A 19,251-nucleotide genomic window follows, 5' to 3' on the forward strand; every position below is an offset into this window, starting at 1 on the left:
GCTCAGTGCCTGCACCATGAATCCACTGTGCCTGGCGGCCATTTTTCCCCATTGTTGTACTGCTGTTGTCATTGGATAGGACAGAGAGAAATGGAGAGAGGAGGGGAAGACAGAGGGGGGAGAGAAAGATAGACACCTGCAGACCTGCTTCACATTTTTTTTTTCTGCTTCACAATTTGTGAAGCGACCCACCTACAGGTAGGGAGCTGGGGGCTCAAACCAGGATCCTTGTGCTGGTCCTTATACCACCTGTCCCCCCCTTTCTCTCTCTCTCTCCCTTTCTCTCTCTCTCTCTTTTTCAGAGCACTGCTTAGCTTTGACTTATGGTATTGCTGGGGATTGAGCCTGAGACCTTTGTCACTTCAGATAGGAAAGTCATTCTGCATAAGTATTATGGTATCTCTACAGTCCTAGACCATAAATGTCATGAGAGCAGGTCTTGCCTGTGTCTTGCTGGTGCTAATAATTGGCCCCTAGAGCCCACTGCCGGCAAATGCAGATGGCCAGCCTGCACATAGGTGGTGGATACCAGGGCACGGACTGCCAGGTAACATTTATTTCCTACTAGAATTAAAAGGACCTGAGTCCAATCCTCCATAATCCAGATGAGAAAACTAGAAAAAAAAATGTCCCAACACACCACTGAGTTGTCCTCGGAACTCAGGTCACCTGGCTTCTTAGGGTCTGACCACACACATTCCTCTTCCTGTGCTCAGCCACAGCTTGGACATACGTTTTCCTGTGGGAGCTGAAGCTGGTGAAGAGAGAGGGAAGGCCAGTGCCTTCTTTTTTGTCTTTTCCCTGCCCTGATCTGCCTGCAGGCCAGGCACAGCACCAAAACCTAGGAAGCAGTCAGCAGGGCCAGGTGGGAGCTGCAGAGGGAGGGTGGGGACTAAAGTGGGCTGGCAAATGCAGACTCCTTCCGAAATTCTTTCAGATAAAAAAATGAGAAAAAACAAACAAACAAAAGAAAAGGGGGTCGCTTCACAGGCGGTGAAGCAGGTCTGCAGGTGTCTATCTTTCCCCCTCTGTCTTCTCCCCACTAGGTCTCTTTCTGTCCTATCCAACAAAAACAGCAGCAATAACAACAACAAAAAGGACAACAAAAATGGGGACAAAAAGGCCTTCAGGAGCAGTGGATTCGTAGTGCAGACGATAACCCTGGAGGCAAAAAAAAAACAAAAAACAAAACTAAAGTACTTTAACGTTTACCTGTTTTTCCTTGGTTGAAAAAAAAGTGGTCTGGGAGGTGTAGTGGATAAAGCACTGGGTGCAGTAGCTAAAGCACTGGGTTGTCAAGCATAAGGTCCTGAGTTCAGTCCCCGGCAGCACATGTACCAGAGTGATGTCTGGTTATTTCTCTCTCTCTCTCCTCCTATCTTTCTTATTATTAAATAAATAAAATTAAAAAAAAAAGAGGGGTTCGGCTGGTAGCGCAGCGGGTTAAGCGCAGGTGGCGTGAAGCGCAGGGACCAGCGCAAGGATCCCAGTTGGAGCCCCTGGCTACCCACCTGCAGGGGAGTCGCTTCACAGACGGTGAAGCAGGTCTGCAGGTGTCTGTCTTTCTCTCCCCCTCTCTGTCTTCCCCTCCTCTCTCCATTTCTCTCTGTCCCATCCAACAATGACATCAACAACAATAAGAACAACAAAAGGGAAAATACATAATAATAATAAAAATAAATAAATAAATAAAAACTTAAAAAAAAAAAAAGAAATAAACTCAGAAGAGATAAACCAGAAACAAAGCATCTTGGCTTCCTCCAGCAGGCGGGTAGGAAGGGGTACAGGGACTGGGATCTGGACACTGCTCTCCACACACTTTTGTACAGACTGAACCATTTAGAACTATGCTAATGTTATGCATATTGAAGAAATAAATGAAGATGGGAATATCCACCCAAAAGTGAGTATAAACCGAAAATGAATGTGTGTCTTCAAAGGGATAGCTTAACTACACAAAAGGGAGATAATTAATCTTAGCGGAGGTAGAAAGCATAATTGGTTACACAAAGAGACTTTCATGCCTGAAGCTCCAAAGTCCCAGGTTCAAAGCTGAGCAGTGCTCTGGTAATAAATAAATAATAAATAGCTAATCCAAGTAACAGATGAACTGGTGTTCACTTTGACCATTGACCCTCAAGTTTATAAGCAACAAGGTAACCTTGGCACTGGGGAGTTGAGCTAGCTTAGTGGTAAAGCATAGTCCTTGCATGTGTGAGGCCACGGGTTCAATAATCCCAAGCACTGCATTAAAAAGATAGAAACAAAAAAGTCAAAAGTAGCTTCCCCAGAGCCCCACCCTACTAGGGAAAGAGAGAGGCAGACTGGGAGTATGGACCGACCAGTCAACACCCATGTTCAGCGGGGAAGCAATTACAGAAGCCAGACCTTCTACCTTCTGCAACCCACAATGACCCTGGGTCCATGCTCCCAGAGGGATAGAGAATGGGAAAGCTATCAGGGGAGGGGGTGGGATATGGAGATTGGGTGGTGGGAATTGTATGGAGTTGTACCCCACCTCCCCTATGGTTTTGTTAATTAATCCTTTTTTAAATAAAAAAAAAAGTCAAAAGCAAACAGAACATCATAAGTGATGGAGCGATGATGCTCTGGTTGGTCTTTAACATACAAATCCTGAATAAAAACTGAAGAATTTTGCTTAGAAAGTTTGTTTTTCATGATGATGTGGCTATAACAGTACTGAAACATCTTTCCTGTGTATAGGATGGAGCCAATTTTTGCCCGTGTGAATGAATGATAAACACTGTTTCTTTCTTTCTTCCTTCCTTTCTTCCTTCCTTCCTTTCTTTCTTTCTTTCTTTCTTTCTTTCTTTCTTTCTTTCTTTCTATTTATTTATTTTTTAACCAGAGCACTGCTCAGCTCTGGCTTATGGTGGTGCAGGGGATTGAACCTGGGATTTTGGAGCCTCAGGCATGAGAGTGTCTTTGCATAGCCATTATGCTGTCTACCCTGCCCAATGTTCCTTTTTTTTAATATTTATTTTCCCTTTTGTTGCCCTTGTTTTTTATTGTTGTTGTAGTTATTGATGTCGTCATTGTTAGATAGGACAGAGAAAAATAGAGGGGGGAGGTAGAGAGAGGGAGAGAAAGACAGACACCTGCAGACCTGCTTTACCACTTGTGAACCAGGGGCTCAAACCAGGATCCTTACGCCGGTTCTTGCGCTTTGTGCCAGGTGCACTTAACCCTCTGCGCTACCGCCCGACTCCCCAACACTGATGTTCTTATTGTTAGAGAAGGGAGGAATCAATATTGAAGTGTGGAACAGGGGGACTGGGCCGGTGGTGGCACACCTGGTTAAGCACACATACTAACTACCATGCTCAAGGACCTGGGTTCAAGTCCCCGATCGGCACCTGCAGTGGGGACACTTCATGAGTAGTGAAGCAGGTCTGCAGGTGTCTGTCTCTCTCCCTATATCTCCTCCTCTCTCAATTTCTCTCTGTCTTATCAAAATGAAATATAGAAAGAAAAAAAAAGCAGTGTGAAGGAGCTGAAGACCTCTGTGGTGTTGGATTAGAGCTGGAGAGGCAGATTAGGATAAATGTATTTACTTGTACAGTTTCCTAGCACATTTTGCCACGAGGCTTTAGAAGTATTGACACATTGGTACCAGGGAGCACACCAACTATGGCCCAGATCTTTTTTTTTTTTTTATGGTTTCTCAATACTATTTCTAGTTTTTGTTGTTGTTGTTGTTGTTTTGTTTTATTTTTTGCCTCCAGGGTTATCGCTGGGGCTCGGTGCCTGCATTATGAATCCACTGCTCCTGGAGGCCAAGGCCATTTTCCCCATTTTTTTTTGTCCTTGTTGTTTTATCGTTGTTGTGGTTATTATTGCTTTGTTGTTATTAATGTCATCGTTGTTGGATAGGACAGAGAGAAATGGAGAGAGGAGGGGAAGACAGAGAGGGGGAGAGAAAGACAGACACCTGCAGACCTGCTTCACCGCTTGTGAAGCGACTCCCCTGCAGGTGGGGAGCCGGGGGGGAGGGGACTCGAACCGGGATCTTTATGCCGGCCCTTGCACTTTGCGCCACATGCACTTAACCCACTGCGCTACCGCCCAGCTCCCACTATTTCTTGTTTTGAGGAACCAGGGACCCTTGAAGGCATGACTGGATTCAGGCTTGTGCAAGATGAACCCGGAACATTTCATGAGGATAGGGAATGAGGAAGCAGTAAGGAAACATGACAGAGATTTAGCAGTCCACTTGAAGGAGCTTCATTTTCAAAGTGATTTATTTTAAACTTTTTATTGAATGGAGACAGAAATTGAGAGACAAAGAGGAGAGAGAGAGAGACACCCACAGCACTGCTTCACCCCTCTTGAAGCTTTCCCCCTGCAGGTGGGGGGTGGAGGCTCGAACCTGGGTCCTTGCACAAGGTAAAGTGCACTTGATCAAATGTGCCACTGCCAGGTCCCAGCTTAAAGAACCTTCTACTAGTCAGATTTGGGATTCTTCTTCTTCTAGTGTTTGCCCTTCTTCCGTAGCCAGTCAACAGGTCAGGTTGAAAGCTGTCAGGAGCTGCTTGTTGCTGGCTTTGAAAGTGACTGGGATCCATGTGGATTCAGTCGGCTAGGAAGGATCGTCAGTTTCCCCAATGAATGGGTACTCACGGGATGCACCACAGATTTGGGATAATTTGAGCATCAAAACCAATGATATTAATAACAGACTATAGGCCACTGCATAAAAAAAAATAATCCATGCCGATAACAGAAAAAGGGAGACAATTTATATAAAAGAGATGATGCGCTCATGAAAGTCACTTACAGCCATGTTGAGAAGAAATAGATTCAAGTCATGAGTTTTAGGTAGAAGTCATCAGTGGAGAGACCAGAGAAATGGTTCAGTGTGGAAAACATGGGCATTGTATGCATGAGCCCCCAGGTCCGGTTCCCAGCATGAGAGCTATGCTCTGGTCTATCTTATGAGATAAATTAGTACATAACCTCTTAAAAAGATCTGTTTTTTCTTTTCCTTTCTTTTTATTGCTAGGGCTTGGTGCCTGCATTACGAATCCACTGCTCTGGAGGCCATTCCCCCCCCCCCTTTTGTTGTTTATCGTTTTTGTCATTTTATTACTATGGTTGCTGTCGTTGTTGGATAGAACAGAGAGAAATGGAGAGAGGAGGGGAAAACAGAGAGGGGGAGAGAAAGACAGACACCTGCAGACCTGCTTCATTGCTTGTGAAGCGACCCACCTACAGGTGGGGAGTCAGGGGCTCGAACCGGGATTCTTGCAACGATCCTTGTGCTTGGTGTCATGTGCACTTAACCCACTGTGCTACCACCCAGCCCTCCCATGCCAAAGATCTGCTTCTTCACTAATGAGAGGGAGTGGGGAAGAGTGAGAGAGAACCAGAACATCACTCTGGTCCATGTGATGCCAGGAATGGGATTTAGGTTTGAGTGTCCAGAGCTTCATCCACTGGACCATATTCTAGGCCGCCATGCATACTTTTAAAAATGGATAGTAAAGCTAGTAGGTAAAAAACAAACAAACAAAATAACTAATGAGAAAATGTGACACTAACACTTCTAAATATTCTCCCACAGATTACTAATTAGTTAGAAATGGAAGGAGTGAAGGAACCTGGCAGACGACACCTTAATTAAGCAAACACGGATATTAGCCTCACGGCAGATCAGATACGGCCCTTCCAGAACACGCACGGAGGCCGCGTCACTTTTGTGCTGATCCAGCTCAAATTGTCACACCTGACAAGACTTGGACAAATTCAAATTTAGAGACAGTGAGAGTGTCTGTAAAACAAATGGCCTGGGGCCGGAAAGAGCTCACCCGGTTGGGTGTGTGCCTGCGTGGCTCCTGGGGGATGTCCTGGTGCTGTGGTCTCTCGTTCTCTCTCTCTCTTCTTCCCTCCCTTCCTCCCTTGGCTCCTTTGCTGTCATCAAAACCCAAAAGAAACGACTCACCTATATTCTTCTTTTAATATTTGCTTATTTATTGGGTCGAGATAGAAATTGAGATGGGGGAGTCAGGCTGTAGCGCAGCGGGTTAAGCGCAGGTGGCGCAAAGCACAAGGACCGGCATAAGGATCCCGGTTCGAACCCCGGCTCCCCACCTGCAGGGGAGTCACTTCACAGGCGGTGAAGCAGGTCTGCAGGTGTCTATCTTTCTCTCCTCCTCTCTGTCTTCCCCTCCTCTCTCCATTTCTCTCTGTCCTATCCAACAACGACAACAACAATAGTAACTAAAACAATAAAACAACAAGGGCAACAAAGGGAATAAATAAATAAAATAAATATTAAAAAAAAATAAATTGAGACGGGAGAAGAGATAGGAGTAGAGACAGAGGCACCTGCAGCACTGCTTCATGAAGCTTCATGAAGGTGGGGATCGGGGGCTTGAACCTGGGTCCTTGTGCATGGTAACGTGCACTCAACCAGGTGCACCAGTACACAGCTTCTTTCTTTCTTTTCTCTCCCTCTCCCTCTCCCTCTCTCTCTCTCTTTCTTTCTTTTCTTACCAGAGCACTGCCCGGCTCTGACTTATAGTGGTATGAGGGATTGAACCTGGGACTTTGGAGCCTCAGATATGAGAGTCTGTTCACATATCTACCCCTGATGTCTCTCCTCTTCTCCTCTCTATTCTCCGTCTCTCACTCTCTTTTTAAAATTTTATTTATTTGATAGAGATAGAAATAGAGAGGGAAGAGGGAGATAGAGAGGCACAGAGACAGAGAAACACCTGCAGCACCACGTCGCCACTTGTGAAGCTTTCCCCTTCAGGTGGGACCAGCGGCTTGAACCCAGGCCCATGTGCACTATAATATGTGTGCTTTACCAGGTGCACCACCACCTAGCCCTATCTGTCTCTCATTCTTTTCAAAAATAAGTAAAAGGAAAACAAAAGTGTGGCCTTTGGCAGTAGTGGTAGAGTTGTGCAGGCACCAAGCTCCAGCGATAGTCCTGGTGGCAAAACAAGCCAACATGCCCCAAACGATTTATGGCAGAGTAAATAAAAATGATTTATTCCCTCACGTCCCCTTTTGAAGACTGGACTGTCAGAAGCAGCTGGCTGTGGCAGTGATGGGGGAAGATGGGCCAGGATGTCTACAAAGACCAGGGCCTGTGTTGTGACCCACACCCAGCCTTGTGAGTGAGTGCTAGCTTGTGCAGCAAGTGGAGTTGCCGGGTGGTGTGGAGGGAGAGCTAAGTGACAAGAAAGGAGATCCAGGCTGAGGACCAGGAGGTGGCACAGTGGATGAGGTCTTGAACTCCTGAGCATGAGGTCCTGAGTTTGATTCCCAGTGTCACATGTGCCAGAGGGATACTCTGGTTCGGAGAACCACGCCTGGTGCAGGTACATTTGGAAACCCTGCCTATGAGTGTCTTGAGTTCAGCTTACCTGAGTGACCCCACCTCTCAGTCCAGGCCTGAGATGATGGCCCGGGCGGATGTGGGGTCCCACTTTTTAAAAAAATATTTATTTATTTATTTCCTTTTGATGCTCTTATTGTTTTTATTATTATTGTTGATGTCGTCATTGTTGGATAGGACAGAGAGAAATGGAGATAGGAGGGGAAGACAGAGAGGGGGAGAGAAAGATAGACACCTGCAGACCTGCTTCACCACTTGTGAAGTGACTCCTCCAGCAGGTGGGGAGCCAAGGGCTTGAACCGGGATCCTTATGCTTTGCGCCACATGCGCTTAACCCGCTTGCGCCACATGCGCTTAACCCGCTGCGCTACCACCCGACTCCCATGGGGTCCCACTTTAACCTGTGCCTCCCTCGCCACAAAGCTTTGACTGGATCACTGTGTGTGTCTCAGGAATCATGCCAGTCCGGCAGGCTGTCACCTCTGGGGTCACAGCTGTGTCTGGGCTAAGAAGGGCCGGAGGATCACTGTCTGGGTCACAGAAGGGAGCTCTGAAAGCAAGAAGAAGAGCATCAGGGGTACCAGAGGTGGGCAGAAGATTGACAGCGGTGGCTGCCCCCTCAGCTGGTCTCCAGGGAAGGGGCAGTGGCTGCTCAGAGGCGAACCTCCAGCAGGAAGCGCAGGCGGCACTGGCTCTCATGGTAGATGAGGTACTCGCTCTGGGAGAAGCTGGAGTGGCTGAATTCTGGGCAGGGCACGGGCCGGCCCTGGGGCACTGCCACCTTCTGACCATCCAACTCCAGCAGGGTGTCCTGGGCTGGGTCTGCAGGATGCAACAAGGACCATGGGTGCTCCAAGGGTCGCTGGTCCTTACTGGTAAGGCCTGCCCTCCACTTGCATGCCTCTGCTCACTCCCACCCACCTCACCCACCTCGAAACCACTGCTCAGGCTGGGCATCTGCCCAGAATAGCCTCCTCTACTCCTCTACTGAGAAATACTTCATTTTCTCCCCCTCCAGGGTTACTGCTGGGGCTCGGTGCCTGCACTATGAATCCACTGCTCCTGGAGGCCATTTTCCCCCATTTTATTGGATAGGACAGAAAGAAATGGATAGAGGAAGGGAAGACAGAGAGGGGGAGAGAAAGACAGACACCTGCAGACCTGCTTCACCGCCTGTGAAGCAACTCCCCTGCAGCTGGGGAGCCAGGGGCTCAAACCTGATCCTTTGCAGGTACTTGTACTTAGTACTGTGTGCACTTAACTAAGTGTGCCACTGCCTGGCCCCCATCTCTCATCTCTCTCTCTTTAAAAAATTATTTTATGGGGTTGGGCAGTAGCGCAGCAGGTTAAGCGCACGTGACGTAAAGCGCAAGGACTGGCAGAAGGATCCTGGTTCGAGCCCCGGCTCCCCACCTGCAGGGGGGTCGCTTCACAGGTGGTGAAGCAGGTCTGCAGGTGTCTGTCTTTCTCTCCCCCTCTCTGTCTTCACCTCCTCTCTTTATTTCTCTCTGTCCTATCCAACAACAAATGACATCAACAATAACAATAATAATCACAACAAGGGCAACAAAAGGGGGGAAAATGGCTTCCAGGAGCAGTGGATTCATGGTGCAGGCACTGAGCCCCAGCAATAACCCTGGAGGCAAAAAATAAATTAATTAATTTAAAAAAATTTAAATTATTTAATTTATTTACTTTTTAAATTTTTAAAAATAATTTATTTATTTATTCATGAGAAAGAGAGAAAGAACCAGACATCACTCTGGTACATGTGCTGCTGGGGATTGAACTCGGGACCTCATGGTTGAAAATCTAGTGCTTTATCCACTGCGCCACCTCCCGGACCACACTATCTATTTATTATTGGATGAGACTGATTGGAATTGAGACAGAAAGACATCGACAGTCCTACCTCACCACTCCAGAAGTTTTCCCCCTTCAGGTGGGGACCAGGGTCTTGAATCTGGGTCCTTGCATACTGTAATATCTGCGCTTGACCAGGTGCACCACCACCTGGCCCCTCTTTCCTCATCTTTCAATGCTCAGTGACACCTCTTCTTTGAAGCCCTCCTGGGTGCTCAGGAATGAATTGGTGCTGACTGCATGAGGAAGCTCCTTTTGTTCCCTCTGTCCCTCTTTGCAGCCCCAGCTCTGTCCAGCTCCTCCCTGAGAGTGTCCTGGTCCCCTTTATCCTCAGGTCAATTGGGACTCACCAGGCTCAGTGTGGCCTCGTGCAATGACACTGTCGAAGCCAGGGGGCGGCTGCTTCAAGGTGGGCTCATCCACGGTGATGTGATGTTCTCTGCCCAGGGCCACCTCACCCAGGAACATGTAGCCGATGCGGTGGGACCCACAGGACATGCCAGTAACTGGGGGTGGAGATGGGGGGTGGCACAGGGAGTCTAAGGAGGCCATCTGGGCCTCCCTGCCTGACCCCTGGGGCATCTCAAACACACCATTATGCCCTCTGGCTCTGCCGCCCCAGGCCAAGAGTGTCCAGTCTTCCTCCTGCTGTAAAATGCCTTCTGCCTGGCCACGCTCTGTGCCCTTTCCTGCTTACTCCCCAGCTCTCTGCTGAGAGGCCTCCGTGCCCCTTCCTGAGGTCACAGGCATCCTTCACCCCCCATGCCGGGACTCACGTGCATGGTTTCCTGAGGTCACCCTCTAGCTTCTCCTACCCTCCTGGTGGCCCTCCCGGCCTTGGACAACTTCAGCCCTTCCGTCCTTGAATGAGCCCCTGGACCTCACTCCCTTGGATGGATGGGTGGTGGTGGTCTCCCATGATGGGGTCAGCCTGGGTTGAGGAGTTAGTCGGAGGGAGGTCACCTCAGTGAAGGATTTTCTCAACAGAAACTCAGAGACCTGCAGCCTGGGAGGTGGCACAGTTGAGAAAGTCCTGGACTTGAGAGTATGAAGTTCAGAATTTGATCCCCAGCATTGTACGTGCCAGAGTGGTTCTCTCTCTAGCACATAAGTATGTAAAAAATTTTTTGAAGGGGAACAAGGTAGTGGTCCCCCTGGCGAAGCACACACATTGCAGAGCTGAAGGACCCAAGTTCTAGCCCCTGGTCCCCACCTGCAGGGGGAAAGCTTCACAGTGGTCTGTGAAGTCTCTCTGTCTCTTTCCCTTCCTATCTCCCCCCCTTCTCAATTTCTCTGTTTCTGACCAATAATAAATAAAACAATATTAAAAAACAGAAATTTGAGCAGTTGAATGGGGAGATACCATAATGGTAATTCAAAAATGACTTTTAGACCTGAGGCCCCAAGGTGCCACATTCAAGCCCCCACACCACCATAAGCCAGAGCTGAGCAGTGCTCTGGTAGGAAGAAAGAAGGAAAGAAAGAAAGAAAGAGAGAGAGAGAGAAAGAAAGAGGGGTCAGGTGGTGGTGCACCTGGTTTAGCGCACACATTACAGTGAGCAAGGACCCAGGTTTAAGTCCCTGCTCCCCACCTGCAGGGGGGAAGCTTCATGAGGGGTGAAGCAGGGCTGCCGGTGTCTCTCTGACTCTTTCCTTCTCTATCTCCTCCTTTCCTCTCAATTTCTTTCCGATTCTCCCTTTCTGAAGGGAGGAAGGAAGGGAAGGAAGGGAGAAAGGCAGATGTGAGGGTGATTGGAGACACCCTGGGCTTTTCCTACAGCTGTCTGTCCCACTCCATCTCCATCTGATGAATACTCTCGCCACTCACCTCCACAGTCTGGGGCTGGCTGCTCTTCACATCTGGCCTGGATGACGGCACAGTCTCTCGGAGCCTCTGGCCTATGTGCCCCTCCATGGCCCTTAGAAGCCTCTGTCTCCAAGTCCAGCTGAACTCCCCACGGCTGCCTGGCTCTCCTTGCCCCCGAGACCCCAGCCCACAGCAGGCCTCTCCCCTGCGTTTTATCAGGTCACACTTGGAGCTCACAGAGTCCCACCGGGACGCTTTCCCTCCATCACACACTCTTCCTATCTGCACCGGCTTCTCCAGGAAGCTGTCTGGGCCACTGAGAGCACCTCAAGTCCCCCGAAGCCCCAGGCTGCCCCACTGAGCACTCTGACAGGAGACTTGAAGAGCTCCTCTTCCCACTCCGAGTTTCCAGCAAGCCAGATCTCCCTAGTGTCCCCTCCCCGCCCCCAAGACTTGGCCCCTGGACAGGGGGGGCCTCACCGTAGCCAGCCGACTTGCTGTTCTCCGAGGCGAAGTAGATGCCCCTGCCAACACGTCCGCCAGAATGTGGCATGATGCGGAGCCCACTGGTGAGGATGGCAGCCACCACGGCGACGTTGGTGCCATGCCACAGGAGCCTCCGGTTGCCCAGCTTGGAGTGGGCCTGGAACTGCTCTTCCTGAGACATGCAGGAATCACACCACCCACACTCGGACGCCTCTCCTGCTAACCAGAGGGTCTGGCCCAGGGGACAACCCCTCACCACTCGTGTGCACTAACCCACACCTGCACAAGACCCTGCCCCGGTAGGCAGTGGCCAGAGCTGCTCAGCTGACCCGTCAAGGGGCGGGTGGACAGAGATCGTCTCCCTGGGGGATGGCCCAGGAGGCTGGGGGAGGGCCTCTCTCACCTCCCCTTGTCGATCCACTTTCCAGATGTGCTGAAGAGCAGGGCACTTGAAGTTGCCGCCGGTCTGCTCCAAGTAGGTGTGTATCACCTGCAGGGTGGGGAGCAGCTGGGTGCCGAGGGACGGAGGACAAAGCCTGCTGGCCCCCAGCCCCCCAAGACTCAAGGAGACAAAAGCCAAAGACAAAGGGCTTCTCTGGGCACCGGGCAGGCAGATGGGCAGGGGGATGGTGCCAGTGGGGAGCATGGCCCACCTTGAACTCCGGTGCCTCTGGGTCCAGCAGCTGGAGCTGGCACTTGAGGAGCTGGTAATCTCGGTCCAGCGGGTGCGGCACCTCCTCCACTTTCTTCTCCTCCTCCTCCTCGGGGGTTGCCTGCAGGGTCTGGGCCAGCTCGATGTCCGCCAGCACCTGTGGTGAAGGGCACGGCTGCTCCTCTGCCCACCTGACCTCACATTTCCTATTTCCTCCCACGTGACTGGCACCATGGTCACCCTCCTGTCTGATCGTCTGCTCACTGCTCCCCAGCCCTCTGTCTGGGCTTCCATTCAGAGAAATGAATAGGTGGTCCAGGAGGTGGCACAGCAGATAAAGCACTGGACTCTCAAGCCTGAGGTCCCGAGTTCAGTCCCTGGCAGCACATGTACCAGAGTGATGTCTGGTTCTTTCTCTCTCCTCCTATCTTTCTCATGAATAAATAAATCTTTAAAGAGAGAGGGGGGGAGAGAAAAAGGGATGAATAGCAGTTTATCAAGAAAAGTGGGGGGGGAGAGAGAGCTAAGAGTCAAAAGCAGGGAGTTGGGCAGTAGCACAGCGGGTTAAGTGCATGTGGTGCAAGGCACAAGGACTGGTGTAAGGATCCCGGTTCGATCCCCCGGCTCCCCGCCTGCAGGGGAGTCGCTTCACAAGCAGTGAAGCAGGTCTGCAGGTGTCTATCTTTCTCTCCCCCTCTCCATCTTCCCCTCCTCTCTCCATTTCTCTGTCCTAGCCAACAACAATGACATCATCAACAACAATAATAACTACAACAATAAAACAAGGGCAACAAAAGGGAATGAATAGATAAAATATTTTTAAAAATAGTTTTAAAAAAAGAGTCCAAAGCAAGCAGTATCTATTCATTCTGCCGCCTGCCCTAAAGGTTCTGGGACAGGCAGGGGTACAGAGAAGTCCAGAAACACTTGAATTTGGGGGTGTCTCCTCTTCTCTCTTAGTCTCTCTCCCCTTCCTTCCTTCGAGGGCTCCACTAGGGCTTTGCATCTGCACAGTCCTCCACCCCTGGCAGACTATTTCTTTTCAGATACAGTGAAAGAGTGAGAGAGAGACAAAGAGAGAGAGACACCACTTCACCACTCGTAAAGCTTCCCATTTGCAAGGCGTTCTCATGGGATGGCCAGGGGCTCGAACCCAGGTCCTCGAGCATGGTAAAGTGAGGCTTCTTGGCCCTCTGTCCCCCTCCTCAAAGGCTGCTCATTAAGTCCCTCCCAGATCTTGCTGGTAGAATCTTTCTGTCTCCAAAGCTGGTCCCCACATATAAGGTGTAGCCTCAAGTCTCCCCAAAGTCCATGCTGCCCCACAGGGCACTCCAGTCAGCAAGCATGCCAGAACCCCTCTCCTGCACCCTTGTCCTGCCTATCTGTCTCTCACCAGCAGCATGTCCTTCTTGGCCTGCAGAAGCTCCAGGGAGTTGATGGGTGGGGGCCGGTTCCGACCAAAGTTGTGGGGAATGACAGTGTAAAAGTGGGAGGACAGCTCCTCCAGGCTGGTCCCCCCATCTGTGGGGGCTCTCAGGGCTGCCTCCAGCGCCTCCAGGGCCTCAAAGCCTCGTGCAATCTGCTGTTTGCTCAGCTTTCCCAGGGGCATCTTCTTGACATCTGGGGGAACAAGGGGGGGGGGAAGAGACTCAGCCTTGTACCCTGTCATCCCTGGGCTGGGGCCGTCCAGCCTGGGGCTTTGCTCCTCACCCAGGTTCATGAGTGCCATGGAATCTTTGAACATGTCCTTGCTGAAGATGTTGGTGACAAGCTCCTGTGTGGCCGCATCCAGGGAGCAGGCCCGCACTCGTCGAAGCACAGTCCTTTCCGGGCCTCCATCCACCTAGGTGTGGGAGGCACGTGTCGGGGAGAGTGGCCAGCAGGCACACCCACCTGGACGGGGGCCTGGCAGTAGGCAGAGGCTGGCCAGACCGAGGCCAGAGAGGGGGAGACGGGAGCCCGGGTGGCTGTCAGGTCTTGGCAGAACCCACTGAGCTGGGTCTCTCTACCCAGTACCTTCCCTTGGCCCGGGGCCCACCCACTGTCCTGGGACACTTCACCTTCACCACGGCTTCTTGGGTGTCATCCTCTCCCTGCACTTCGATAAGTGTGTACTTGCCGGGGTGGGCCACAAAGTGGTCCCGCTCCGCCCAGCTGTTCTTGGTCTTGTCCCGAAACTTCTTCTCAAAGTCCTTCTTTGCGTCCTCCAGTATGCTGAAGTGGCTGAGCTTTGACTGGCCCACTTCCCCCTGTAACCAACAGCCTTCAGGACGGCACCCCCTACAGTGCCCACCAGACACAGTTATTTTAAAATGTGCTTCTGGGCACGAGCCTCGGGCCTCATACATGCACTCCATGGCAGAGTCACTCTGGTCCCCACTGCATAGCTCTTTCTTTAAAAATTTATTTATTTATTTATTATTAGATAGAGACTGAGAGAAACTGAGAGAGACGGTGGAGACAGGGAGAGAGACAGAGAGACACCTGCAGCCCTGCTTCACCACTCGTGAAGTTTTCCCCCTGCAGGTGGGGGCCAGGGGCTTGAACCTGGTTCCTTGTGCACTGTAATGTGTGCATTTAACCAGGTGTGCCACCACCTGGCCCCACCCCATTGCATATTTCTATGACAGAGGAGGAAACACACACACACACACAAACACACACACACACACACACACACACACTCACACACACACTCACACACACACACTGCTCCACCATCTGTGTAATTCCCTTGAAGCTGTCTGGTCCGTGGTTCTTTCCTTTCCTTTTTGCCTTCAGGGTTATTGCTGGGGCATGGTGCCAACACTATGAATCCACTGATCCTGATGGACATTTTTTCTATTTTATTTTAAAGGACAGAGAGAAACTGAGGGGGGGGGAGGTAGAGAGGGGGAGAGAAAGAGAGACACCTGCAGACCTGCTTCACTGCTTGTGAAGTGATTTCTCTGCAGGTGGGGAGCCGGAGACTTGAACCTGGGTCCTCATGGGTCCTCGCGCTTCATAATATGTGTGCTTAACCCAGTGTGCTACCTCCTGACCCCCTTTTTTTCCTCAACTCTCTCTCTTTAAAAATGGAGACGGGGGAGTCAGGCAGTAGCACAGCAGGTTAAGCGCACGTGGCACAAAGCGCAAGGACCAGCGGAAAGATCCTGGTTCGAGCCCCCGGCTCCCCACCTGCAGGGGAGTCACTTCACAAGTGGTGAAGCAGGTCTGCAGGTGTCTGTCTTTCTCTCCCCCTCTCTGTCTTCCCCTCCTCTCTCCATTTCCTCTCTGTCCTATCCAACAATGACGACATCAATAGCAATAACAACAAGGGCAACAAAAACGGGAAGAATGGCCTCCAGGAGCAGTAGATTCATAGTGCAGACATTGAGCCCCAGCAGTAACCCTGGAGACAAAAATAAATAAATAAATATAAAAAATGGAGACAGGGAAGCAAAAAGACAGAGAGAGGAAGAGAGTGAAATGGAGAAAGAGATGGAGAGAGAGAGAGAGAGTGAGATGGAGAGAGAGATGGAGGGAGAGATGGAGAGAGAGAGATGGAGAGAGAGATGGAGAGAGAGAGATGGAGAGAGAGAGATGGAGAGAGAGATGGAGAGAGAGATGGAGAGAGAGATGGAGAGAGAGAGATGGAGAGAGAGAGATGGAGAGAGATGGAGAGAGAGAGATGGAGAGAGAGATGGAGAGAGAGATGGAGAGAGAGATGGAGAGAGAGAGATGGAGAGAGAGAGATGGAGAGAGAGATGGAGAGAGAGAGATGGAGAGAGAGATGGAGAGAGAGATGGAGAGAGATGGAGAGAGAGAGATGGAGAGAGAGATGGAGAGAGATGGAGAGAGAGAGATGGAGAGAGATGGAGAGAGAGAGATGGAGAGAGAGATGGAGAGAGATGGAGAGAGAGAGATGGAGAGAGATGGAGAGAGAGAGATGGAGAGAGAGATGGAGAGAGATGGAGAGAGAGAGATGGAGAGAGATGGAGAGAGAGAGATGGAGAGAGAGATGGAGAGAGATGGAGAGAGAGAGATGGAGAGAGATGGAGAGAGAGATGGAGAGAGATGGAGAGAGAGAGATGGAGAGAGATGGAGAGAGAGAGATGGAGAGAGAGAGATGGAGAGAGATGGAGAGAGAGAGATGGAGAGAGAGATGGAGAGATGGAGAGAGAGAGAGATGGAGAGAGAGAGATGGAGAGAGAGATGGAGAGAGAGATGGAGAGAGAGATGGAGAGAGAGATGGAGAGAGAGAGATGGAGAGAGAGATGGAGAGAGAGATGGAGAGAGAGAGATGGAGAGAGAGATGGAGAGAGAGATGGAGAGAGAGATGGAGAGAGAGATGGAGAGAGAGATGGAGAGAGAGATGGAGAGAGAGATGGAGAGAGAGATGGAGAGAGAGAGATGGAGAGAGAGATGGAGAGAGATGGAGAGAGAGAGATGGAGAGAGAGATGGAGAGAGAGATGGAGAGAGAGATGGAGAGAGAGATGGAGAGAGAGATGGAGAGAGAGAGATGGAGAGAGAGATGGAGAGAGAGATGGAGAGAGAGAGATGGAGAGAGAGATGGAGAGAGATGGAGAGAGAGAGATGGAGAGAGATGGAGAGAGAGAGATGGAGAGAGAGATGGAGAGAGATGGAGAGAGAGAGATGGAGAGAGATGGAGAGAGAGAGATGGAGAGAGATGGAGAGAGAGAGATGGAGAGAGAGAGATGGAGAGAGATGGAGAGAGAGAGATGGAGAGAGAGATGGAGAGATGGAGAGAGAGAGAGATGGAGAGAGAACGTGCAACACAACAAGACCAAAGCTTCCTTCAGAGCTGCGGGGCCAGGCTGGGTAGTGTACATGAAGCAGCGTGCCATCCCAGTGAGCTCTTCGGCCAGCCCTGTCTTTAGCTTCCTGTGGTGCTGAGGATTGATCCGGGGCCTCCCACCTGGACGGCATACCCTCTCCCCACTGACCCACCTCCCCAGCCCCCGCCAGAGACACTGGCTGGACTCCGGAGGAGGCGGAGGGTGGGGAGGGGGCCCAGTCAACAGTCATGTCCTTTTCACATGAGGAACTTGAGGACTCTGTTGGCGAGCAGGAGCAAGGACAGGCAGGGAGGAGGTGGGCACAGGCTGGCAGGCGGCACTCACCACGCGGCCCCAGCGGTTCCAGCAGACAAAGCGGTCACCCTCTTGCAGCAGCTGGATGATGTAAAACTTGTTGTTGTTACTCCCAATGTTGGTCTGGTTCAGGGTGCAGTCATAATCTTCATACACCTGGGCCGCAGGGGGTGTGGGGAGGCTGGGATGGCATGGCCTGACCACAGACGGGACAGGGGCCCAGCCACACTCTGACAAGGGTCTGATGGGGGACAGGAGTCAGATTGCAGCGGCTGTCAGAGGAGAATGCTTGGAAGACCTAAGGAGGGGGGTCATGGCTTGGCTTTGGGGGTCTGATGGGAAGAGGTCTGGGGTCTTAAGAACAAGAGGTTACTTGGGAGTCCTGTCCCAGGTGGGGTGAGGTAGGGGGCAGCAGCTGGGGTACGGGCACCTGGGCAGGACTACTTACCTGGGCCCCAGGGCTGTGGCTGAGTGGGCACTGGGGGTCCACTCGGACCGTGCGTTTCTCTGCAGGTGCAGCCCTGAGAGCCTCCGCAGCTGAGCGGAAGCTGTCCTCCTCTCCTTTATCTTGCCGTCCCTTCTTCTTCTCCAGGCTCTCACACTGCATGGGGAGCTTGTGCTTTGAAGCCATGACCGATCTAGGGCGTAGAGGGGGCTCTCAGTCCTCCATGACCTCTGTGTCCACCTGTCTGGCTCCCCAACAACTTGCCCCACCCTGGGTTTGCCTTGAGTAACACCCCACAGTCCCCGATGGACCATCTGTATACCTCATATACCCTCTTTCCACCAGTGACGGGGGTGGGGGACAAGGCCAGGTCCTTGTCCAGTCTGCCCACTCGGGTCTCAAGGAAGAGTGGTTCCCCACCTGCCTAGTTCTCTGGAGTGTCAAAGGTGGTAGGGAAAGTGAAAGAAGCATTTTCCCCTTTTCACTTCTGGGCTCCTCCCTGCGGAACACTCTCTGGGCACTGCCCGCTGCCACTCCCTCTGTCAGCTAACAGGACTTGGTGTGGTTGCTGGGCTGAGTCACCCCAGCTATGGAGGAGAGGGGGCAGCACTCCTGGAGGTGGACAGATCCATTTGCCGCTCCAGAGCTCCGGACCTTGCCTGGCAGAAATCCTTCCTAAGGGTCCAGGAGTTCTCAGATGCCAGTCAGTGTCCCAGACTTTGAGCTGCCAAAGCACAAGGGCCGGTCCCACCCCGCCCAGCCCAGCCCAGCCCAGCCCAGCCCAGCCCTGCAGAAGGCCGGCGGGCAGGACCTCGCCGCACTCACCTAAGAGAAGCAGCGACCCAGGAGTGGTGGCTGCACAAGGACTGAGTGTCAGGACTCCTTTCCCACAGCAGTCTCGCTTCTAGGGTCCCCTCTGCCAGCCCTCCGTGAGTCTGAAATGTGACTTGGGGAGGGACTTCCCGACAGTGGGTGCGGCGTGGGCGGTGGTGTGTACAGGATTCCAGTCCTTGGGTCAGCAGAAGGGTGAGTCAGAGTTGGGGCAGGCAAGGGAGATGGCCTATCCCACGCAAGGGCGGACATTTGATGCGGCCACAGCCAAGGCCCAGAAGATTGACTTGCCCTTAACATTGCACGTCGGGCCAGAGGTATGCAACAAATGTTTACGGGTTGCCAAGTGACCCGGGGCACTAATTCCCTCTCTCGCGGTTGCCTGGCTCCCCAGTTCTGTAGCTCCAGGCTGCTTTAGCCCTGTCCCATCCCACACCGGGAGGAGTCACCTATTTGGACACAGAGCCCCGTGTCTCCGGCGCCCCCTAGCGTACAAAGGGCATAAATGCAGAGAAGGCCTTTCCAGTTTGACTCCTTAGGTGCCGGCTAGTAGCAGAGCGCATGCGCCACAGCCCAGACCGGAAGAGGCCTCTTCTCTCCCTGGCGCGGAAGCCTATAGGAGTTCTAGGGGGCGTGTCCTCTGAGTTTTTCGTCCTATGGGACCCCGGAAGTGTGGTAGAATTGACGGAAGGAGCCAATGGGGC

The 19,251-nt window shown here is 51.6% G+C and overlaps 1 protein-coding gene across 2 annotated transcripts; it reads right to left on the reverse strand.

Moving 5' to 3' along the window:
* Positions 1 to 6,007: 6,007 nt before the first annotated feature.
* Positions 6,008 to 18,984, reverse strand: PARP3 (poly(ADP-ribose) polymerase family member 3). 2 transcript variants are annotated; one of them, XM_060204571.1, is made up of 12 exons: positions 18,542 to 18,984; positions 18,137 to 18,440; positions 17,720 to 17,909; positions 17,302 to 17,427; positions 14,238 to 14,426; positions 13,888 to 14,020; positions 13,571 to 13,797; positions 12,179 to 12,334; positions 11,929 to 12,015; positions 11,520 to 11,697; positions 9,583 to 9,738; positions 6,008 to 8,191 (listed from the first exon to the last, which is right to left on the reverse strand). In XM_060204571.1, the coding sequence occupies exons 3-12, from the start codon at positions 17,900 to 17,902 to the stop codon at positions 8,022 to 8,024; spliced, it is 1,605 nt and encodes a 534-aa protein (XP_060060554.1). In that variant the 5' UTR covers positions 17,903 to 17,909; positions 18,137 to 18,440; positions 18,542 to 18,984; the 3' UTR covers positions 6,008 to 8,021. The 2 variants fall into 2 exon arrangements, with proteins under 2 accessions (XP_060060554.1, XP_016045572.2); XM_016190086.2 differs by lacking the exon at positions 18,137 to 18,440 and having other exon boundaries at positions 18,542 to 18,983.
* Positions 18,985 to 19,251: the final 267 nt, after the last annotated feature.

This window comes from Erinaceus europaeus, chromosome 12 (assembly GCF_950295315.1).
Source record: "Erinaceus europaeus chromosome 12, mEriEur2.1, whole genome shotgun sequence".
NCBI lineage: Eukaryota > Metazoa > Chordata > Mammalia > Eulipotyphla > Erinaceidae > Erinaceus > Erinaceus europaeus.